The sequence below is a fragment of the Pan paniscus genome, chromosome 9 (assembly GCF_029289425.2).
Source record: "Pan paniscus chromosome 9, NHGRI_mPanPan1-v2.0_pri, whole genome shotgun sequence".
Lineage (NCBI taxonomy): Eukaryota > Metazoa > Chordata > Mammalia > Primates > Hominidae > Pan > Pan paniscus.
This window is the reverse complement of record NC_073258.2, coordinates 119,092,520-119,111,978: the sequence shown is the minus strand read 5'-3', so window position 1 is coordinate 119,111,978 and position 19,459 is coordinate 119,092,520. Positions and strand designations below refer to the sequence as shown.

The 19,459-nt window shown below is 41.5% G+C and overlaps 2 protein-coding genes and 1 long non-coding RNA gene across 9 annotated transcripts in view; 1 reads left to right on the top strand and 2 right to left on the bottom strand.

Moving 5' to 3' along the window:
* Positions 1 to 19,459, top strand: part of LOC130540615 (uncharacterized) — a 37,548-nt gene that overhangs the window by 7,821 nt on the left and 10,268 nt on the right. The gene's annotated exons all lie outside the window — the stretch shown is intronic.
* On the bottom strand, positions 1,790 to 14,472 carry ATP5MG (ATP synthase membrane subunit g). 3 transcript variants are annotated; one of them, XM_063608792.1, is made up of 5 exons: positions 11,679 to 14,472; positions 9,649 to 9,757; positions 9,270 to 9,479; positions 3,893 to 4,053; positions 1,790 to 1,989 (listed from the first exon to the last, which is right to left on the bottom strand). In XM_063608792.1, the coding sequence occupies exons 3-5, from the start codon at positions 9,319 to 9,321 to the stop codon at positions 1,891 to 1,893; spliced, it is 312 nt and encodes a 103-aa protein (XP_063464862.1). In that variant the 5' UTR covers positions 9,322 to 9,479; positions 9,649 to 9,757; positions 11,679 to 14,472; the 3' UTR covers positions 1,790 to 1,890. The 3 variants fall into 3 exon arrangements, with proteins under 3 accessions (XP_063464862.1, XP_063464861.1, XP_003820098.1); XM_063608791.1 differs by having other exon boundaries at positions 9,270 to 9,757; XM_003820050.5 differs by lacking the exon at positions 9,649 to 9,757.
* The window catches only part of UBE4A (ubiquitination factor E4A), a 39,697-nt gene continuing 32,013 nt past the window's right edge, over positions 11,776 to 19,459 (bottom strand). For all 4 annotated transcript variants that reach the window (XM_034933810.3, XM_034933808.3, XM_055094919.2 and 1 more), the window contains 2 exons: positions 18,102 to 18,259; positions 11,776 to 14,677 (listed from right to left, as the gene is read on the bottom strand). In XM_034933810.3, coding sequence (XP_034789701.1) covers positions 14,551 to 14,677; positions 18,102 to 18,259 — 285 coding nt within the window. In that variant the 3' untranslated portion in view covers positions 11,776 to 14,550. The remainder of the gene's footprint in view (positions 14,678 to 18,101; positions 18,260 to 19,459) is intronic.

The window sequence follows — 19,459 nt, the reverse complement described above, 5'->3', positions numbered from 1 at the left end:
ATGATCCGCCCGCCTTGGCCTCCCAAAGTGCTGGGATTACAGGTGTGAGCCACTGCACCCCGCCCTGGGTTAGCCTTTCAAGTATACCTTCCCCTTCCCTCATTATAGTACTTCTCACATCTTATTATAGTAATTGCATGCCTAATTACCTGTCTTACCAGATCAAACTCTGTGAAACAGCTAACAGTCTTGTTCATGAATGTTTCTGCCATTTTAATTGTGCCTAGAACTTAGGAGGTGCACAATAAACACCGACTTTGCCAATGTCAAACACTTGGCAGCACACATTCAGTGAAAGCCTCAACAGTTCTGTTAGAAGATATTTGGGGTTGATGAGGACAAAAAAAAAAAAAAGAGAAACAAGCCTGGTGAAGTCAAGTGGCCACTTCAAGGAGCTCACTGCTATTTTAACCTAAGAAAATTCCGTACATGCACTATTAGCCACAGGGGAGACCAGAGGTGTTGTGTATGGCAAAACAGGAGGAAGTTGCAGTGAAGTGAGTAGTAAATGTTTATTTTGAGGACCTTCTGGTGTGACCGTGGCGTTAAAAACAATCACATTACATATCATTAATCAACTAGGTGTCTGTAGGTTTTAACTAGTACTAGCTGATCTCCTACCTTGTTTTTTTCTGGTTAGTTTGAATAATCATGCACTGTATGAAAAAGAAACTGATTGCCTTTCTCATATCAGTCTTTTTGAGCACTTTTTGAAAAGAGGTCGTTTCAGTTTTGACCACCTGTTTATTGCAGGAGTAAGTTAGGCATTACTTCACATTTTAGCAGCGTGGCAGTCTCTATGGAGACTTTCTTGTCTATCACTTAGATAAGCTGTGACGTTTATTAGGCTAAAATAGCAGTGTTCTAAATGCAGTGGGTAAATTTGGGATTGACTGGATAAAGGTTCAACACTATTAAAGGATTAATACTATATTGTGAGCCATAATGCTTTTGTAATAAATATACAACCACCTTTTGGTTATCATCAGTTGGTATTGCATGTTTTGCTGTGGCTGCAAGAATAACAGTGGATTTAGGAAAGTACCAATGAGTCAATTAAGGATTCTAAGATCCCGGGGAAAAGCTAAGGAATGATCAATCTCTCCTATATACCCAATAAAATCGCTCCAGAAGACAGACTAATAGCAATCATTTCATTTATTTCAGGATATAATATACTATTTAGATCCAGGGAAGATGCTAAATTATAACCTTGTTTAAATATCTGTAGGGTATTTTGTTTTTGCAAAGGTAGTAAAACCAGACAAACGAATAACACACATAAAAATCAGATTTCAAATGTATGGCTCTGTCCTACTGCTAAAGATGTTACAAAGAAACATACTTAGAATACCACCCTGTTCTCTCTTGGGGAGGCTATATTCAAGATGACAAGTACTCTAACATTTTTACAGACATAGATGTTCTCAATAGGGTCTTTCTGTGATTTTAGCAAAGAAAACAGTTGAAATGTTATTCTAACTACCGACATGATTCATCTCTATCACTTTGGCATATGGTACTACTATTTCTTCTACTTTGGCAAGTTATAGTTTTCCCAAGACCTAACCCTCACTGTTCTGGAAATAAAGCTTAAATATATATATTCCAAACCTTCAAATTAAAATGTTATCCCCATATATTCATGTACCAGGTTAATATTGCCACATATATCCTTTCCAATTGCGGGCTAAACAGACGTGTATTTAGAGTTGTTTAAAGACAACCCAGCCTAATATCAAGAGAAATTGTGACCTTTCATGGAGTATCTGATGGAGAAAACACTGAGTTTTGACAAATCTTATTTTATTCAGATAGCAGTCTGATCACACATGGTCCAACAACACTCAAATAATAAATCAAATATAATCAGATGTTAAAGATTGGTCTTCAAACATCATAGCCAATGATGCCCCGCTTGCCTATAATCTCTCCGACATAAAACCACATCAACACCTCAGTGGCCACCAAACCATTCAGCACAGCTTCCTGAAAAAAGAAGCATACATTTTAAGGTACCTTTTATATATATATATAATTATATATATATATATATATATTTGAAACTATTCTTTTCCAGAATTAAGGAGACAAAGAACATAAAAGATGCTATTCAAACTAGAAGGCAGTTTTAGTCAAAGTTGAGAATTACTAACATTACTTCTCTTCAACTGCTGAGAACCCTTGAACTTTCAATTTTGTAAGGTAAGTAGTCAAAGCTTATATAAATTCTTTCAAAGCATTCTTTAAAGACCTGAACTGACTTAACCCTTTCATTATAAGTTTATGAGACACTTTATGAGCCCTAAAACAATCCACATCCTGGATATAGCTGGCGCATTTAGATAGGATGGCTATAGGAAGGCCGAGTCTCTCAATAGACATTTTTGTCTGGCAAAAGAAAATCTGCTGAAAGATGAAGTGCTGTCTTCCCCTTTAGACCTCATTTTTATTCATTCAGTATTTGACTTAACTCTGACTAAGTATCTGGTATTCATATCAACATTTTGTTGTCCCAAAGAGAAATATGCACATATGGCTCAGGAAAGCACTGTTATTAATACATGGAGCAATAATATGGATCTTGAAATTCTAGTTGAAAAAATAACTTTCCATAACAAAACTGGACCTTTTCCTTTTAGCACTTCTGGAAGTGAATTTTCCCCATCAAATTAGACCAGAAATTTATGGAAGTCTTCTGAAAAACAACCACACTTCCCAGGATGTAGGCTCTAAAATTAGCAATTATTTAGGCTTTTTGTACTCTGTGCTTGGATCATGCAAATAAAATCCAAGTTCCAGTTCTTTTTTTCCTTTTTCTTTTTTTTGAGATGGAGTCTCGCTCTGTCACCCAGGCTGGAGTGCAGTGGCGCGATCTCGGCTCACTGCAAGCTCCGCCTCCCAGGTTCTTGCCATTCTCCTGCCTCAGCCTCCCAAGTAGCTGGGACTACAGGCTCCCACCACCACGCCCGGCTAATTTTTTGTATTTTTAGTAGAGATGGGGTTTCACCGTGTTAGCCAGGATGGTCTTGATCTCCTGACCTCATGATCTGCCCGCCTCGGCCTCCCAAAGTGCTGGGATTACAGGCGTGAGCCACTGCGCCCAGCCTTTTTTCCTTTTTTTAAGAGATAGGGTCTTACTCTGTCACCCAGGCAGCGACACAATCAGAGCTCACTGCCTCCTCTAACTCCTGGGCTCAAGCGATCCTCTCGCCTCAGCCTCCCAAGTAGTTGGGACTACAGGTGCATGCCACCACACCTGGCAATTTTTTTTCACTTTTTTGGATAGAGATAGGGCCTTGCTATGTTGTCCAGGCTGGTCTTGAACTTCTGGCCTCAAGCGATCCTCCTACTTTGGCCTCCCAAAGTACTGGGATTACAGGCAGGAAGTGACTGCGTATGGCTGCAAGTTCTAATTCTTACAGTTTTTAGATTTTATCTTCACACAATTCAATAACCCAGTTTGGTATTTTTATCTTATATATAAGAAGTGTTAGCTTCCTGACTGTGACATAGTTCAAGAGATGTTTTGGCTGAACTGGGGACAATCTCAGGACTACAGATGAAAAAAGTACAGACTCAGCAAACCAAGCCATCATATTTTAGTATACTATCTAATATAGGAAAGGAAAAAAAATTTCCCAATAAAAATGGTCACTTTTTTGCTAGGTTTAAGACTCTTAGGAAACTAAGATATAAAATGGGCTAATTATTTCTACCCAGGTGACAAAATTAGAAAAGTAAGTATCTTCCTCAGCAGTCAAAATTTTTTTCCTCATTATGCTGGATTCAGCCTCATTGGAAACATATATATTAATCAAAACAATCAGAAAAATCCCAAGGGAAGACATTTTCTGTTATGCACATCCGTTTTCATTTAGCCGGTGGTTACCTTAACTGTGAGCTGTTTGAAGCTACCAGTCTGAGCACTATTGACTATTTTTTTCAGGCTCTGAATAGCTCTAGGGATCTCAGCAGGGGTGGGAGGAACCAGCTCAACCTTGGCGTAGTACCAAAATGTGGCCAATCGAGGCTTCGAGTAAGTCACAGCAGCTGGAAAACAAAACAAAACAAAACAAAAAACCAGGATGAACTCACTAGAGACCGAAAGAAGCAGATGTGTGGGCTGGACACAAATATTTATTCATGCATCACCTTCATTCACTGCTTGTACCAAATGTGCACCCGGTGTGAAAAGTCAAAGCTGCTCCCTGGTAACAAGAGGCTTTTAAAGATGCAGAACACCTGTGCCACAGGGATGTTCAATCAGGCAGGATGCTATAAGCACATTCAATTATGCCAGTACTTCACTAGTGGCCAGCTAGTACTGTACTGCATTTATGAATGGCAAATCTAGCTAACTGTAAAGATGCTAGGAATTGGATTTAAAAACAAGAGAACAGTCAATTTATTCATATTTTCTTAGAGAGAGACCAGCAAATTTGAAGAAAGAGGTGAAGAAAGGGATGAAGGATTTAGAATGGCACTCTTAAGAACAAGATGAAAAGTTATCATAATATTATCCACAAGTCCAGATGGAATTAAAACAACTGGTACCCATTTTGGTATCCTCATCAATATGTGCTGGATTAAATGTTTCTCTGACAAAAGCACAGCTGCTCCTCTTTTAAAGGCACCACAAATAATAAAAGTAAAATCTACATGTATAGTTAAGAAGAGCCAAAACTAGAATCTATTACCAAGCTGGAATTCCTCAAGGTATTTACTATTTCAAGAGAAGAGATCATTAACAACCAGGGTAGTTGTGAGACTGCAGTAGTGATTTCAGAAAGAGGAAGACATTTTTTATTTAAAAAATTATAAGAGAGGCTAAGTGCAGTGGTCATGCCTGTAAACCCAGCACTTTGGGAGGCCGAGGCGGGCAGATCACTTGTGGCCAGGAATTTGAGACCAGCCTGCCCAACATGGTGAAACCCTGTCTCTACTAAAACTACAAAAATTAGCTGGGCATGGTGGTGTGTGCCGGTAGTCCCGGCTACTCGGGAGGCCGAGGCACAAGAATTGCTTGAACACGGGAGCCAGAGGTTGCAGTGAGCCAAGATCTCACCATGACACTCCAGTCTGGGGGACAGAATGAGACTCTGTTTCAAAAATTACAAGAGAAACGTAATAAAAATAGCATGAAAGCCCATAAAGTGTCTACTGTTCAAAGACAGATTACCCAAGGCTCTTGGTGTTTTCCTCATATTAACGGCCTCCATTTGAGTATTTCTGAATTACTGTCTCCCTCATCTTCTGTGTTTGGGGATATGGGCATACCTTTAAGCAGACACAAAGCTCTAAGAGATAGTTCCAAACAGAACTGCCAATGCCTGTAAGATGGGACAATAAAAAAAAAGCACAATCTTGTATAAGTCAATCAATTGTCAATATTATCTCCAACACACAGACATTTCATCCTTAAAAAAAAAATGAATCAGTATACTGTACATAAACACTATTTTAGGTGGTAAATTTGTTTCTTAGGGGATACAGGTTAAAGAGTTTGAAACTGCTTTACATGTATACAAGAGATAAAACATAATGAATGGTAGATAATGGGAGCTAGATTTCTCAGTGGAGGTTGAGTGACGTTACAGGTAAGCAAGAAAAGCAGCAAGAATAAATCCCACAGTACTGGGTTAGAGTTGGACTCAGGTTTAGCTTAATATATACACAGACTGATAGACACAGAAATAATTATATATACATATATGCATGTATATACATGGCTTAGTATGCATGTATATACACATACACACATCTATACTGATACATATCTATATTCCTGTCAAATGAGAGGACCTAGAAGTAGTGATATTCTGGTAGCAAGGAACATAAACAGCACCCAGACCTTAGTTTCTTAATTCTATTGTCCAATAAAAGGAACTCCTTGGAGAAATGGCTGATTCTAGGGCTGGGACAGGGAAAATACAATATAAATCTGAAGCATCTTGTAGTATCAGAAAGGGTGGCGGTATGTCAAAGGGACAGAGGTGCTAACCTGAAAGAGCTCCCAAATAGCCAAGGCTGAAATAATTTGAGCAATAATACAGTATTTGATACAGAAAGTATGAAATCAATGTACAAGTCCATACAATAAGTGACTGGATAAATAAATGGAGAAGAGACAAATCTTTCTCACAGAAAAATTCTATTTAATTTATGTAGATATTCCCTCCTACAGGAGATGGAATCCCCCCACTGTAATCACACCTTGCCTTTATGGGATAGGCTTAGTTATTTGCTTCTATAGAATAGAACACGGAGAGAAAAACAGTAACTTTACAGTAGAGGAACCTATAACCAAGTGATGAAAGCTTGTATCACCAGAGATGTCACAGGAATATCATATATCTCCTGACATGTGATTAGGGCATCTCTTCACTGTGGTATTTCCTCAAAATCCATAGTGCCAAACTAAGCATGAGAAAAACACCAGACAAATCCAGATTGAGGAAATTCTTCAGGATACCTAGACAGATACTTTGACAAGACAGATACCTAGACAGACAAGATACCTAGATACCTTAAAACTGTCAAGGTCAGGAAAGATGAGGGAAGACTGGGAAACTGTCCCAGACCAGAGGAGATTGGGAAGACACAGAAACTAAATGCAATGTGGTACACTGGATTGGATCCCGGAACTGAAAGATTATTGGAAAAACTATTGAAATACAAATAAAGTCTACAGTTAAGGGAAAAAAAATCAGATTCTATGATCTTCCTAGGCAAACCTGATGATAAATTTACTTATTTCCATAAGCTTTTTTGACCCCCAGGGGAATTAACAGATATAGTCAGTAATTTTTATTAAATATTTAACATTCACATTTAATACACTAGCCTATGTATGTTATAAAGCAAAATGTATTTCCACGTTAACATTCCAGCCCAGTTGAGTCCTCCTTTCTAAGTACTTTTGGAAGAATAACAAGTTATCTTTCAATTATTTACAACGGAGGGAAAGGTTCATATTATATATTTCATAACAAAAAAATTACCTTGGTGTTACTTTTCTTTTTAGATCATAAAAATTAGTTTGCAATTCCTTAATATGCGCCACCTAAAAAATGTGAAAGCCACACCAGAAAAAAAATCCACTTGAAATATTAAGAATTGTGCCTTAAATCACCCACAAAGTCCAGAGTGAAGCCTCTAATCCTTTTTTCTCTTTAGTTTGTTTGTTTTTTTTTTTTTAGACGGAGTCTCGCTCTGTCGCCAGGCTGGAGTGCAGTGGCGCAATCTTGGCTCACTGCAACCTCCGCCTCCTGGGTTAAAGAGATTTTCCTGCCTCAGCTTCCCGAGTAGCTGGGATTATAGGCGCCTGCCACCATGTCCGGCTAATTTCTGTTTTAGTAGAGACGAGGTTTCACCATATTAGTGAGGCTGGTCTCTAACTCCTGACCTCAGGTAATCCACCTGCCTTGGCCTCCCAAAGTGCTGGGATTACAGGCGTGAGCCACAATGTCCAGCATTATTATTATTATTTTTGAGACCTAGCCTCGCTTCGTCGCCCAGGCTGGAATGCAGTGGTGCAATCCTGACTCACTGCAACCTCCGCCTCCGGGGTTCAAGCGATTCTCCTGCCTCAGCCTCCCAAGTAGCTGCGATTACAGACATGCACCACCAAGCCTGCCTAATTTTTGTATTTTTTGTAGAGATGGGGTTTCACTATGTTGGCCAGGCTGGTCTCGAACTCCTGCCCTCAAGTGATCTGCCCGCCTTGGCCTCCCAAAGTGCTGAGATTACAGGCGTAAGCTACCGCCGCAGAGCCATCTCTTTTGATTTATATAAAATTGTAGAGCTCTATGACAGGTATCTTAACAATCTTAGTAAAGTAAAAGACTTTCTTGCAAGCTTACGAAATTATTTGGGAAAATGTGTAAAATGTCTCACTAGTAGGCTGTGAGGTTCTGCAGGACAGCCTTCAATAACTCATAGTTTGGCTGGTGATGGAGGAAGGGAGGAGAGAATGGATAAATTACCCGGCTGGCGCTGTGGCTCACACCTGTAACTCTGGCACTTTAGGAGACCGAGGCGGGAGGACCCCCTGAGCCCAGGAGTTAAGAGACTAGCCTGGGCAACATGGTGAAATCCCGTCTCTTAAAACATACAAAAATTAGCTGGGTGTGGTGGCGCGTGCCTGTGATCCCAGCTACTCAGGAGGCTGAGGTGGGAGGATCGCTTGAGCCTAGGAGGTGGAGGCTGCAGTGAGCTGTGATCTGCACTGCACTCCAGCCTGGGCGACAGAGTGAGTCCCTGTCTTCTAGAAAAAAAAAAAAAAAAAAAAGAAAGAAAAAGAAAATACCCAAACCAAACTCAAACACAGCAAAATAGGCTAGAAAGTATTACATTTTTTTTGAAGTTCTGCTTTCTATTCACATTTCACAAATGTAGGCGAAAGTTAAGAGATCCGACCTTCAGTCACTTACTGGAATACAGCACATCTAGGAAAAACTTAGGTCAATTTAGCTTATCTCACTTCAGGAATAAAATGAATAGCTTGCCACTGAGAAGACAACTGAAATATTTACTGGCCAAATAAACTAGTACTCAGAGGCTGTGATTATTCAGGGTTCTTGTGAAATACAGCGGTCTACCAGTGAGGCTCTTCAAGCTGAAAAAATTCCACGAATGCTAAGCTGTAGTAACAAAGATTATTGTTTATACGGATCCCGTTCTATGCTTCTTGGGGCATGGATACTCATCCATGAAGTCCATTTCCACCTAAAATTTCCCTCGGATTAAAGCGGAAGTATCTTAGAATCCGTCTAGGACAGAAAGCAAAGTCAACGTTCAAAAAAGCTCACCCATCCTTAAACATTTCTGTTGACTTCCAAATACTCCACTGAGAACAAGACCACATGTAATGAGGCCGAATTGATTTACTTTCACGTTTCTGCCCTTCCTTTTCTTAGCTCTCCTAACAGAACCAACCCCTCTAGATCCCTGCTCTTAGCGATCTCAGGGGGCGTAATGGTTGCAGCTGCCGGGCAACGCCGGGCTTCCTTCACACTACCTCTCTTCCCAGTCGTGGTGAGAATTCAGGAACTTCTAGGTTGTGTAGAGAACCCAATCTGCAGGTCAGACGAGCGGAAGGCTAGAAAAGAGTCGCCAACCTGCTTCCTGCTCCCTCCACCTGCAGGCCATCCCGCCCCGGCACCCGCAGGCCCCTCGGGTCTTCGCCGCCCGCTTCTTCCTCTCAGGCCATCGCAGGCCTCCCTGCCGCCCGTGTGCCCGCCTCGGCGGTCTCACATCGCGCTCACCGTTCACCAGCGCCGGGGTCTTCTCCACAAGGTTACGGACAAATTGGGCCATGGTTCTGGGATGGAGAGTCCGTCGCCCCGAACCGCCGGCTGAATGTCACCCGCCGGAAGGACCCGCTGCAGGACCCCGTCCCACTTCCAAGGTCAGGCCGCCTCTTTTCGCGCCGGTCGAAGATACTTAAATGTCCAAAGATCTTTGCAGAATCCAGTCTGTCAATTTAATTTTTCAACATGGAAGAGAAAGTGGATATGAAAAGATGGCATTAGAGAGCATGTGAAGAACAGTAGGATTCCGCAGAGAAGCAGGCATTTTGTGGGGCAGCCACTCGTAGAGGTCCGGAAAACCGGCAAGGAGCGGAAATGCGCATGCGCCCTGAACCTGCAGTGCTTTTCTTGGCGCCGACCTCCGCTATTTTGCGTAGGGTGCTTTCGCTGCGATTCCGAGAACCTTTGAAGTCAGTACTGGAGAAGGATTCGCTGAGATTCTTCTAGTCCAACACGATCGTTGTACAGAGGTAGAGAGGGTCCAAGGCCAAACATATAAAGTTAGGGGCCGAGCAATCACCACACAGCCTGTCACCAGGCTCAACCCATAGCCCTTTTTATTTGAGACAGTCTCGCTCTGTCGCCCAGGCTGAAGTGCAGTGGCACGACTTCGGCTCACTGCAACCTCCGTGCCCCGGGTTCCAGCGATTGTTGTGCCTCAGTCTCCCTAGTAGATGGGACTACAGGCGCCCGCCACCACGCCTGGCTAATTTTTGTACTTTTAGTAGAGACGGTGTTTCACCATGTTGGCCAGGCTGGTCTCGAACTCCTAGCTTCAAGTGATCCGCCCGCCTTGGTGCTGGGATTACAGGCGTGAATCACCGCGCCTGGCCCCATAGCCCTTTTAAAGTTGATTTTTTGTAATCCCCATCTCCCCAAAGTGCTGTATCACGATTGGAATCCATTTCCCCTAATTCCCTAGTTAACCACAAGGAGCTGTGCAGATGTGAGGAAAAAATCACCTGTATTGAACGCCCACACTATGCCAGGCATTTTGGAATTTAAAGAAAGCCTGTAAGGCATTGTCCCCATTGAGACTGGGCTTGAAAAATGGCCACACAGTTTGGAAGTGGCAGAGTTGAGATCTGAAGTTGCAATGTATACTCAGAGAGGGGGCATTCCATCAGATTAGGCATGGTGCTGATTTCAGCATACTTCCTAGAAAAGATCCTTGAGCCGATGTGTAAGAGAACAGCTGTATACTACAGAGGGCTGAAACTTCATAGTTTAATATGAGGAGGAAAAGATGTATGTAGGGAAGTGGCATTTGATGAGAGGAACAGAACTATAAGTAATGTAACCTGGGGAAGTCTGAGCAGAAGTAAATCTCCGATTTTTGGAATGGTTAGAGAGATGGGAAGAAAAATTAGAAGTGTTATCAAGGAAGTAAGAACTTTTCAATGAAGGAGTGGTTCTGCTGCCCTAGATACTGCAGAAAAGTCAAATTAAGGATGGGAAAGTTAATTTAGCAATATGGCAATCTTTAACTAATTAGCGCCTTTTCAAAAAATTAGGATAGAATCCAGGGTGAATGGTGAAGAAATATGGCTGTAAAGGATTACAAGTCAGAAAACCAAAGGAGAATGTGGAACTCAGGGGAGAAATTGAAGACAGAGAAGAGGCAGTCATTTATTTATTTAGAGATGGGGTCTTGCCACATTGCCCAGGCTGGTCTGAAACTCCTGGCCTCAAGAGATCATCCCACTTCAGCCTCTTGCTTAGCTCTGGGATTACAGGCACAGGCCATCCTGCCTGATAAAAAGGGATATTGACAAGAGCCCTGATGAGGCAGGAAAAGAGAACTAGCCAGGGATCTATGGGGCCTTTTCCACAGATGTGATTGTGGGAGAGAGGTCTGAAAGTCTTCAAAGTCTCTGAAGTCTTTATCTTCCCAGCAAAATGAAGGCAAAGTCATCGGATTGTGAGGGGTCAATGGGAGGGGGGTATGAGAAGGAATTTGAGGAAGGAGGCCAAAGTTTGGAATAGCTGAAGGACACACAGAAGGGTTGTTGGGCAACGTTAGAGATAAGTTTGTGGTTGTACCATTCTAAAAATTGTGTTTTTCCTCCAACAATGGTCTGCAGTTTGGATATTACAGCAGAGGGGAATGGCTGAGTTAATCTAGGCTGACATCTTGCATGGCAGGGGTATGGAAACAAGGAGCAAGAAAGGGGAAGATAACAGCAAATGATTACAAAGACCTGGGGTTCAGGCCAGATAAAGAAAAACAGTGAAGCCAAAAGACAGCTGGTTAGGAAAACCATACTGTGAGATTCATCTCCTGAGGGTAACCCCAGGGTCCCCTCCAGAGGCCTGGTAAGGCAGGCTGGGTCAGCCAGGTCACACATATTTGATGTTACTTACCTAAAAAAAAAGTGAAACGTCAGAATCCTCTAAGTTTTCAGGGGGATTTCTGAAACTGCCACTAGCTTTTAATACTGGAATAAAGTGATAACAAAGGTTGTAAGTCAGATGTTCATTTATTAAATACAAGTTTTGAACAAACACTGCCAGGCAAGTTTGACAAGAAGTAACCTTCCTGGAATGTTTCAAAATACAGTCGCGTTGATCAAGTTTTATTTCAATCAACCTTTTCAGTTTCTGTTTCTAGGTTCATTTCCTGTTGAGCAGTTAGAGCATGTGCATTATTTCCTCACATGACATCAACAGTGCAGCATCAGCCTCTGGCATGTAAAGGCACCCAGTAGACTTATGCTCTGTGCAATGGCTGCTTAGCAACCACCATCAAATAAAGTAATGAAGCTTTTGTAGAGTGTGATATCAAATAGCAACTGGCACCTTCACTTGCACCATTAAAAAACCTTTAACGTTTCCTTCAGTTTTCACATATCCATTAAAAAGTATATTAAAAAACAAAACCCAGACTGCTTGATAAAACATACTTAAACAATTTTCCAAGTTTAGTATTAGCCTCTTGGTAAGTTATGAGCAATACCAGAGCTGAGTAAAAGAGTCTTCATTTTGCTATCATACTCCAGCAAAGCCAATACACAAAACTAGGTATGTTAGAAAGTCTGCTCTACTAGATTTAGAGCTGCTTCTAAGTTCCAGACAAAACACCTTTTTAAGCTTCCAAGTGTATATACACACGGTGTTGTACCAAGATAACTTTTTAAAGTCTAATTTTTTTGGATATTCTTAAATTACTTCACAGAAAGAAAAAAGGCACAGAGGACACTTGGTTTCCTTACCAGTAGTGGCCTTAAGCTACACACTTGCCTGTGCAGAGTTTAAAGATATTCAGCAGCATTAATGGTGCCATAGCCATTCATAAAAAGTTTCAGGAAAAGAGTTTAAAAAAAGAAGAAAAGCTTGCCAGAAAAGGCTTACAATCTGAAGGTTAAATACAGAAGAATACAGACAAAGACTGGAGGCAGCATGGGGGTTGTTAACTAGGAAGCTGCTGGGAATAGCTGCCTTCTGAGTTTTTGTGCCCATTTTCCTCCAGTTTTCTCCTGAAAAACTCTGGTCTTTTCCCCTCGTTTTTAAAATGAGAACATCCTACTAGATTGGGTTTGGAGGATAAATGCAAATAGGCAGAAGCTTATTTTATACATAGTTCATTCTCAGAGAGGGAAAGGAGGATGATAAATATTGAATGAAGCTAATTTTAGAAAATAAACAAATCCTGTCAACCCATGCCATAAAGGCCCAGGGAGCACACTGAATGAATCTTACATTCTGGCATTTGCAAAAGTGTCCTCAATTTCCTTTTTCATTTTATAAGCACAGCAATAGGCAACACCTATTTTATATCTAGGATGGGAAGCCCTCTTAGATTTGAGGCTTTCCAGCTGATGCAATCAAAAACCCATCAAGGACTGCTTATAGCAACTTGTGTTGAAATATAAAACTACTATTTTATTTTAAAGAGACCATAGTTAATAACATGTTCCAAATGAAGCAGTGACACCCATTTCTTGATCCTATCACTTTTCTTGTCACTTATGACATCTCTGGGCTTAGAAAGACAGTGATATAAAGATAATCCATAGGGGAATGTCCCTAGTCAGCATATTAAGCTGCACAATTGAGTAGTGAGCTCAAGTTCACTTATGAAAGTGGTGTCCACCTACCAACTACACAGGGCTAAGTGGATATTTAAAATGGCTGTGGACAAGGTTGTGCTCAACTTCCTACTTTGTTAATTGAAGACCTAAGGCTGTGTTAGAAGTAGCTCTTAGAAGTCAGGTCACAAGCTCAAACAAATATTAACTATATACATTTTATAATCTCAGAATTTTGTGAAGAATGAGTATGTTAGTAAACATGGCCACATACTGCATACATCTCACTATGGAAGAGAAAATATAAAGTGGTACTCAGTTTACACTAAACCAACAAAAAAGCACATGGGGTGTATGTGTGTATTTATATATCTCACACACTGAGATATACTGTTGATATTAGTGTCTTAAAATGACATTTTTCATGGATATGATACCCGTTGCCTAAATCTACTTAGGCCTAGTCCTTGTAGAAACAGATTTTCATAAGAGAATAAGGGCCCAACAGTCTCCTCACCCCCATCAATTGGTAGGATTGCCCTACCAATCCTCATTAAAAAGACTGTATAACAAAATTAAGAGCTATCAACAGAAGTTGCACAAGATTCCTTTAAATTCCTTTTTTAAAAAAAATTCTCGTCTATCATCTTATTCAGAAGTCTACACAAACTTAAAGGTATCTGCTTTTATGTGAAGTTACTCTGTAACACAGAAAAGGGGTTAAGTCTAGATCATGAGGACTAGTAAATACACAGGATAACACAGGATTTTTCTGATAACATCAGCTGTCACTGAAATATGTGACATCACATACTTATAAAAGCAGCACTCACCAAAAATGTTTGAACAGTAATTGGAAGAGAAATAGCAGGGTGGCGGGAAGTTTTAGTAGTTGAAATAATATAATTTCATTTAGGAAAAGGAAGAAGAATATGAAGAGACAACAGAGGGTGAAAATTAGTGATGATTTCTAAACTTGGTGATGCTATAATAAGTATAATTTCCTGCAAGCCAGGGGAGCATTGTCAAGTTCTTAGGAATCTTAACTATCATAATTTCGGCAAGAGCAGTTCTCTAATTTAGTAAAGAAAAAAAAAAAAAGAAAAAGAAAAGAAGAAAGAAAAGGAACAGAACCAGAAAGAGAGAAACCATAAACAATTGTTTATCTGCACTCTGGGGTTGGTTTTGGTTTGGTTAGTTCACAGTATCTATTCAAGTTGCTCCTTTTGTTGTTTCCTCTCTGCAAGCCACCGTTGGATTTTTTCTTTTAGTTCTGTGTTTGGCCGGATCTGGTCCATGGTGAGGGGACTACGGTTAAAGGGATCTGTTTGGTCACTGGGACAAAGAGAGAAAGGGAAATAGGGTTATTTCCATAAGTTCTAACATTCTAAGCCAAAAACAGAACACCTGGGCGTTGCATCTTAAGAATGAAGCCAGAGTGCATTATAACTTTGAGTCAAATGCCGAGTTGGGGTTAGAAAGAGTGAGAACAAGATGATTCAGGAGTTTTTGTAGCTACTTTGTCTATTTCTTTCTTTCTTTCTTTTTTTTTTTTTTTGGAGACAGAGTCTTGCCCTGTCGCCCAGGCTGGTGCAGTGGCACCCAGGATGGAGTGCAGTGGCGTTATCTCTGCTCACCGCAACCTCTGCCTCCTGGGTGAAAGCTATTCTCTGACCTCAGCCTCCCAAGTAGCTGGGATTACAGGCCTGCACCATGACACTCAGCTAATTTTTGTATTTTCAGTAGAAACAGAGTTTCACCATGTTGGCCAGGCTGCTCTCAAACTCCTGGCCTCAAGTGATCCACCAGCCTTGGCCTCCCAAAGTGCTGGGATTACAGGCGTGAGCCACCCACCTGGCCTCTATTTCTTAATAAACTTTGTCTCAACACTGCTGTTCAGATGATATTTAATTACAGTGGCTTAAAAAATGCTATGCTTCTGTCACCTTTAGATTTCTCTAAGGCAGAGACACTATACATTCATGTCGGTGTAAAGAACTATTTGTAATTATAGTAACAGATTCTTAGAACAGTATGAGATGTTAAGGAATAAAGCCTTGTAGACCAACATTTGATTTAGTCAGCTGATTGTTATGCAAGTACATGCAGATTACGGTTTCTTGAAACATAAGAAGGTTTATGACAGATGTCAATCTTTTGGCTTCCCAGGCCACATTGGAAGAACTGTCTTGGCCTATACATAAATTCTTATAATGTTTTAAGAAACGTTATGAATTTTTGTTGGGCCACATTTCGAGCGATACAGTGAATGCTTAATACCAAATACCAAGAGGTAGAAAATTCTTTTTTTTTTTTTTTCTGAGATGGAGTCTTGTTCTGTTGCCCTGGCTGGAGTTGCAGTGGCGTGATCTTGGCTGACTGCAACCTTTGCCTCCCAGGATCAAGGGATTTTCCTGCCTCAGCCTCCCGAGTAGCTGGGACTACAGGCACGTGCTATCATGCCCAGCTAATTTTTGTATTTTTAGTAGAGATGGGGTTTCACCATGTTGACCAGGCTGGTCTTAAACTCCTGACCTCAGGGTGATCCACCTGCCTTGGCCTCCCAAAGTGCTGGGATTACAGGCGTAAGCCACTGCACCTGGCCAAAAATTCATCTTTTTAATATTTAAAAATTTCCTTAACTTTGGGTCAAAGTGTACCACATGTATCTATCTGTTTATTTAGAGACGGTGTCTTGCTCTGCTGCCCAGGCAGGAGTGCAGTGCTGCCATCATAACTCAGTGCAGCCTTGAATTCCTGTGCTCAAGCGATCTGCCTCAGCCTCCTGAGTAGCTAGGACTACAGGCATGTGCCATTATACTTGGCTAATTAAAAATAATTTTTTGTAGAGATATAACTTAATTTTTTTTTTTTTTTTTTTTGAGACGAGTCTCGCTCTGTCACCCAGACTGGAGTGCGGTGGTGTGATCTTGGCTCACTGCAACCTCTGCCTCCCAGGTTCCAGTGATTCTCCTGCCTCAGCCTCCCAAATAGCTGGGATTACAACAGGCATGTGTCACCACTCCCGGCTAATTTTTGTATTTTTAGTAGAGACGGGGTTTCACCATGTTGGCCAGGCTGGTCTCGAACTCCTGATCTCAAGTGATCCACCTGCTTCAGCCTCCCAAAGTGCTGGGATTACAGACGTGAGCCACTGTGCCTGGCTCGATATAACTTAATTTTAAATATGGAGAGGCCAAACAAGGTGGCTATGCCTGTAATCCCAGCACTTTGGGAGGCTGATGTGAGTGGACTGCTTGAGCCCAGGAGTTTGAGACTGGCCTAGGTAACATGGAGAGACCCCTTCTCTACAAAAAATACAAAAATAAATAAGCCAGGAACAGTGGTACATGGCCTGTGGTCCCAGTTACTTGGTGACGCTGAGATGGGAGGGTTGCTTGAGCCTGGGAGGGTGAGGCCACAGTGAGCTGAGATCATGCCACTGCACTCCAGCCTGGTGACAGAGCAAGACCCTGTCTCAAAAAAATAGATAAATAAATATATAAATAGGCAGAGTCTCTCAGTACTCATTTCTTTCTAATGCCGGACTAAAAAAAGTTAAGGGGCCCATTAAGCAGCTAATAAGCTACCATTTATTGCTTTATTCCTGTCTTTTCTATAGTTATCATGGGGCAGACTGTCTAAAGAATAGGCAGGCTGGGGAAAGTTCATGGTTACCACAGCTGATACAACAACAGCAACAGAACGTGAGTTAATCCACATGGTGAATATAGTGTAAAACCTGAATTAGAAAAAGCAGGCTGGGTGAGGTGGCTCATGCCTATAATCCCAGCACTTTGGGAGGCTGAGGTGGGAGGATCACTTGAAATCAGGAGTTTAAGACCAGCCTGGCCAATATGGTGAAACCTCATCTCTATTACAAATACAAAAATTAGCCAGATGTGGTGGTGCTCACCTGTAGTCTCAGCTATTCGGGAGGCTGAGGCTGAAGAATCACTTGATCCTGGGAGGCAGAGCTTGCAGTGAGCTGAGATCGCGCCACTGCACTCTAGCCTTGGTGACAGAGCGAGACTCTGTCGCAAAAATAAAAAAACAGGCCAGGCGCAGTGGCTCACACCTGTAATCCCAGTACTTTGGGAGGCTGAGGGGGGTGGATCGCTTGAACCCAGGAGTTCAAGACCAGCCTGGGCAACATGGTGAAACCCTGTCTCTACAAAAAATACAAAAATTAGTTGGGCGTGTTAGTGGATGCCTGTAGTCCCAGTTACTCCAGAGGCTGGGGCAGGAGTATCACCTGAGCCCAGGCTGGAGTGCAGTGGTGCGATCTCGGCTCACTGCAACCTCTGCCTCCTGGGTTCAAGCAATTCTTCTGCCTCAGCCTCCCGAGTAGCTCAGACTACATGTGCGCACCACCATACCCCTCTAATTTTTTGTATTTTAGTAGAGACGGGGTTTTACCATGTTGGCCAGGCTGGTCTCAAACTCCTGACCTCAAGTGATCCACCTGCCTCGGCCTCCCAAAGTGCTGGGATTACAGGCATGAGCCACTGCACCTGGCCAGAAATTATGTTCTTAAGGCAGGAAGAGGTAAGGTTAGAGTTAGCATTTCTCAACAGAATGTTTTGTTTTGAAATGTTTATATCCTAGCAATTGAAACCAAAATGTCTTCCAACATATCAGTAAGTCAATAATATGTGGTATGTGTTGGGTGCAAAGTACTGTCTTAGGTGCCTGGGAGAAAAAGATAGCAAACTAATATATATATGTGCTCTTGAGTCTGTTTTTGGGACTGGCCTACCTGAGCAAATGTCTTGCAATGGTGGATCTATCCACAGTGACTCTGGAAGATGGCAGCACCACAGGGTCACACATCAGTGTGCTCATAATGGGATCCAGGAACTCATCACAGGCATCTGCATAGGTTTCCTCTTCCTGTTGTTGGAGGTCTGCAAGAGACTGAATATACAACATCTGGTAGTTAAAGTGAATTCACAGTGTAGCTGAATTCAGCGTGCTCAATGACAGAGCAAGACTCCATCTCAAAAATAAAAAAACAGGTCATTAATAACCCTTGACAGTGATAGTGACACACGTGAGCTTCATTTTCTCAAAAACAAGCCAAGATATTCTAAGAACAAACTATGCATTGAGCCCCAACTCTGGACCTTTAGGTTGGCTCAGCTGCTGGCAGTCATACTGGAAATGGGTTTAAATGTTAGGAGGAAAAGAAATACATCACATATAACATCCATCTGGCAACAGTTCTGTTGTAAATGCCATAATTCAAAAGGGGACGGAGAAGGGGGAATGGAGGAGGGTATTATTTGCATAATTAGAGTCACTCATGCAGCCTGTGTATGAAAAGCAGTTTTTGATTTTTGATACAAACAGGTATAGGAATTTTAAAGTCATTTTGACATTTAATTCCTTCACAACTTGAGTTCCTCAGGGATCCACCTGGCTAAGCTCTAAACAAAGATGAAGTCCAAGTCAATAAAAAAGAAACTCAATAGAGGGAAGACTGACAGCAATAAGGAAGGTTTTCTATTAGACTTTTGTGCCATGATTTTCCTTCTTCTTACCTGCTAATAGAGCTCTGTCATACTCTAACTAAAGGGATTTAGCTAAATACAATATAGTATTTTAATCTTTAAAATGTATGCATATTCCAATAAAAGCCAACTACCAACTACAAACATAGAGACAATCCAAATAAAAATTAATGACTGAAAACTACTCATATTTTTTTTTTTTCTAAAAAGTTATTCTGCATTAACACCCTAGCTTTTAAAATCTATTGGTAACACTGTGCATAAACGTTTTCATAAAAACATCTTACATAAATGTGCACATTCTTCTCTTCTAGTTGAGGTTTCTTAAATTTTTTTTTTTTTTTCTTTTTTGAGATGGAGTCTCGCTCTTTTGCCCAGGCTCACTGCAAGCTCTGCTTCCTGGGTTCACGCCATTCTCCTGCCTCAGCCTCCTGAGTAGCTGGGACTACAGGTGCCTGCCACCACGCCCGGCTAATTTTTTGTATTTTTAGTAGAGATGGGGTTTCACCGTGTTAGTCAGGATGGTCGCGATTTCCTGACCTTGTGATCTGCCCGCCTCGACCTCCCAAAGTGCTAGGATTACAGGCGTGAGCCACCACGCCTG

Bases quoted from the DNA above. Each gene is read 5' to 3' on its own strand.
- ATP5MG (XM_063608791.1), bottom strand. From the start codon at position 9,321: ATGGCCCAATTTGTCCGTAACCTTGTGGAGAAGACCCCGGCGCTGGTG. The intron at 4,054-9,269 runs GTGAGCGCGATG...TTTGTTTTCCAG, and splicing joins GACCCCGGCGCTGGTGAACG to CTGCTGTGACTTACTCGAAG. The intron at 1,990-3,892 runs GTAACCACCGGC...TTCTTTTTTCAG, and splicing joins TCAAACAGCTCACAGTTAAG to GAAGCTGTGCTGAATGGTTT.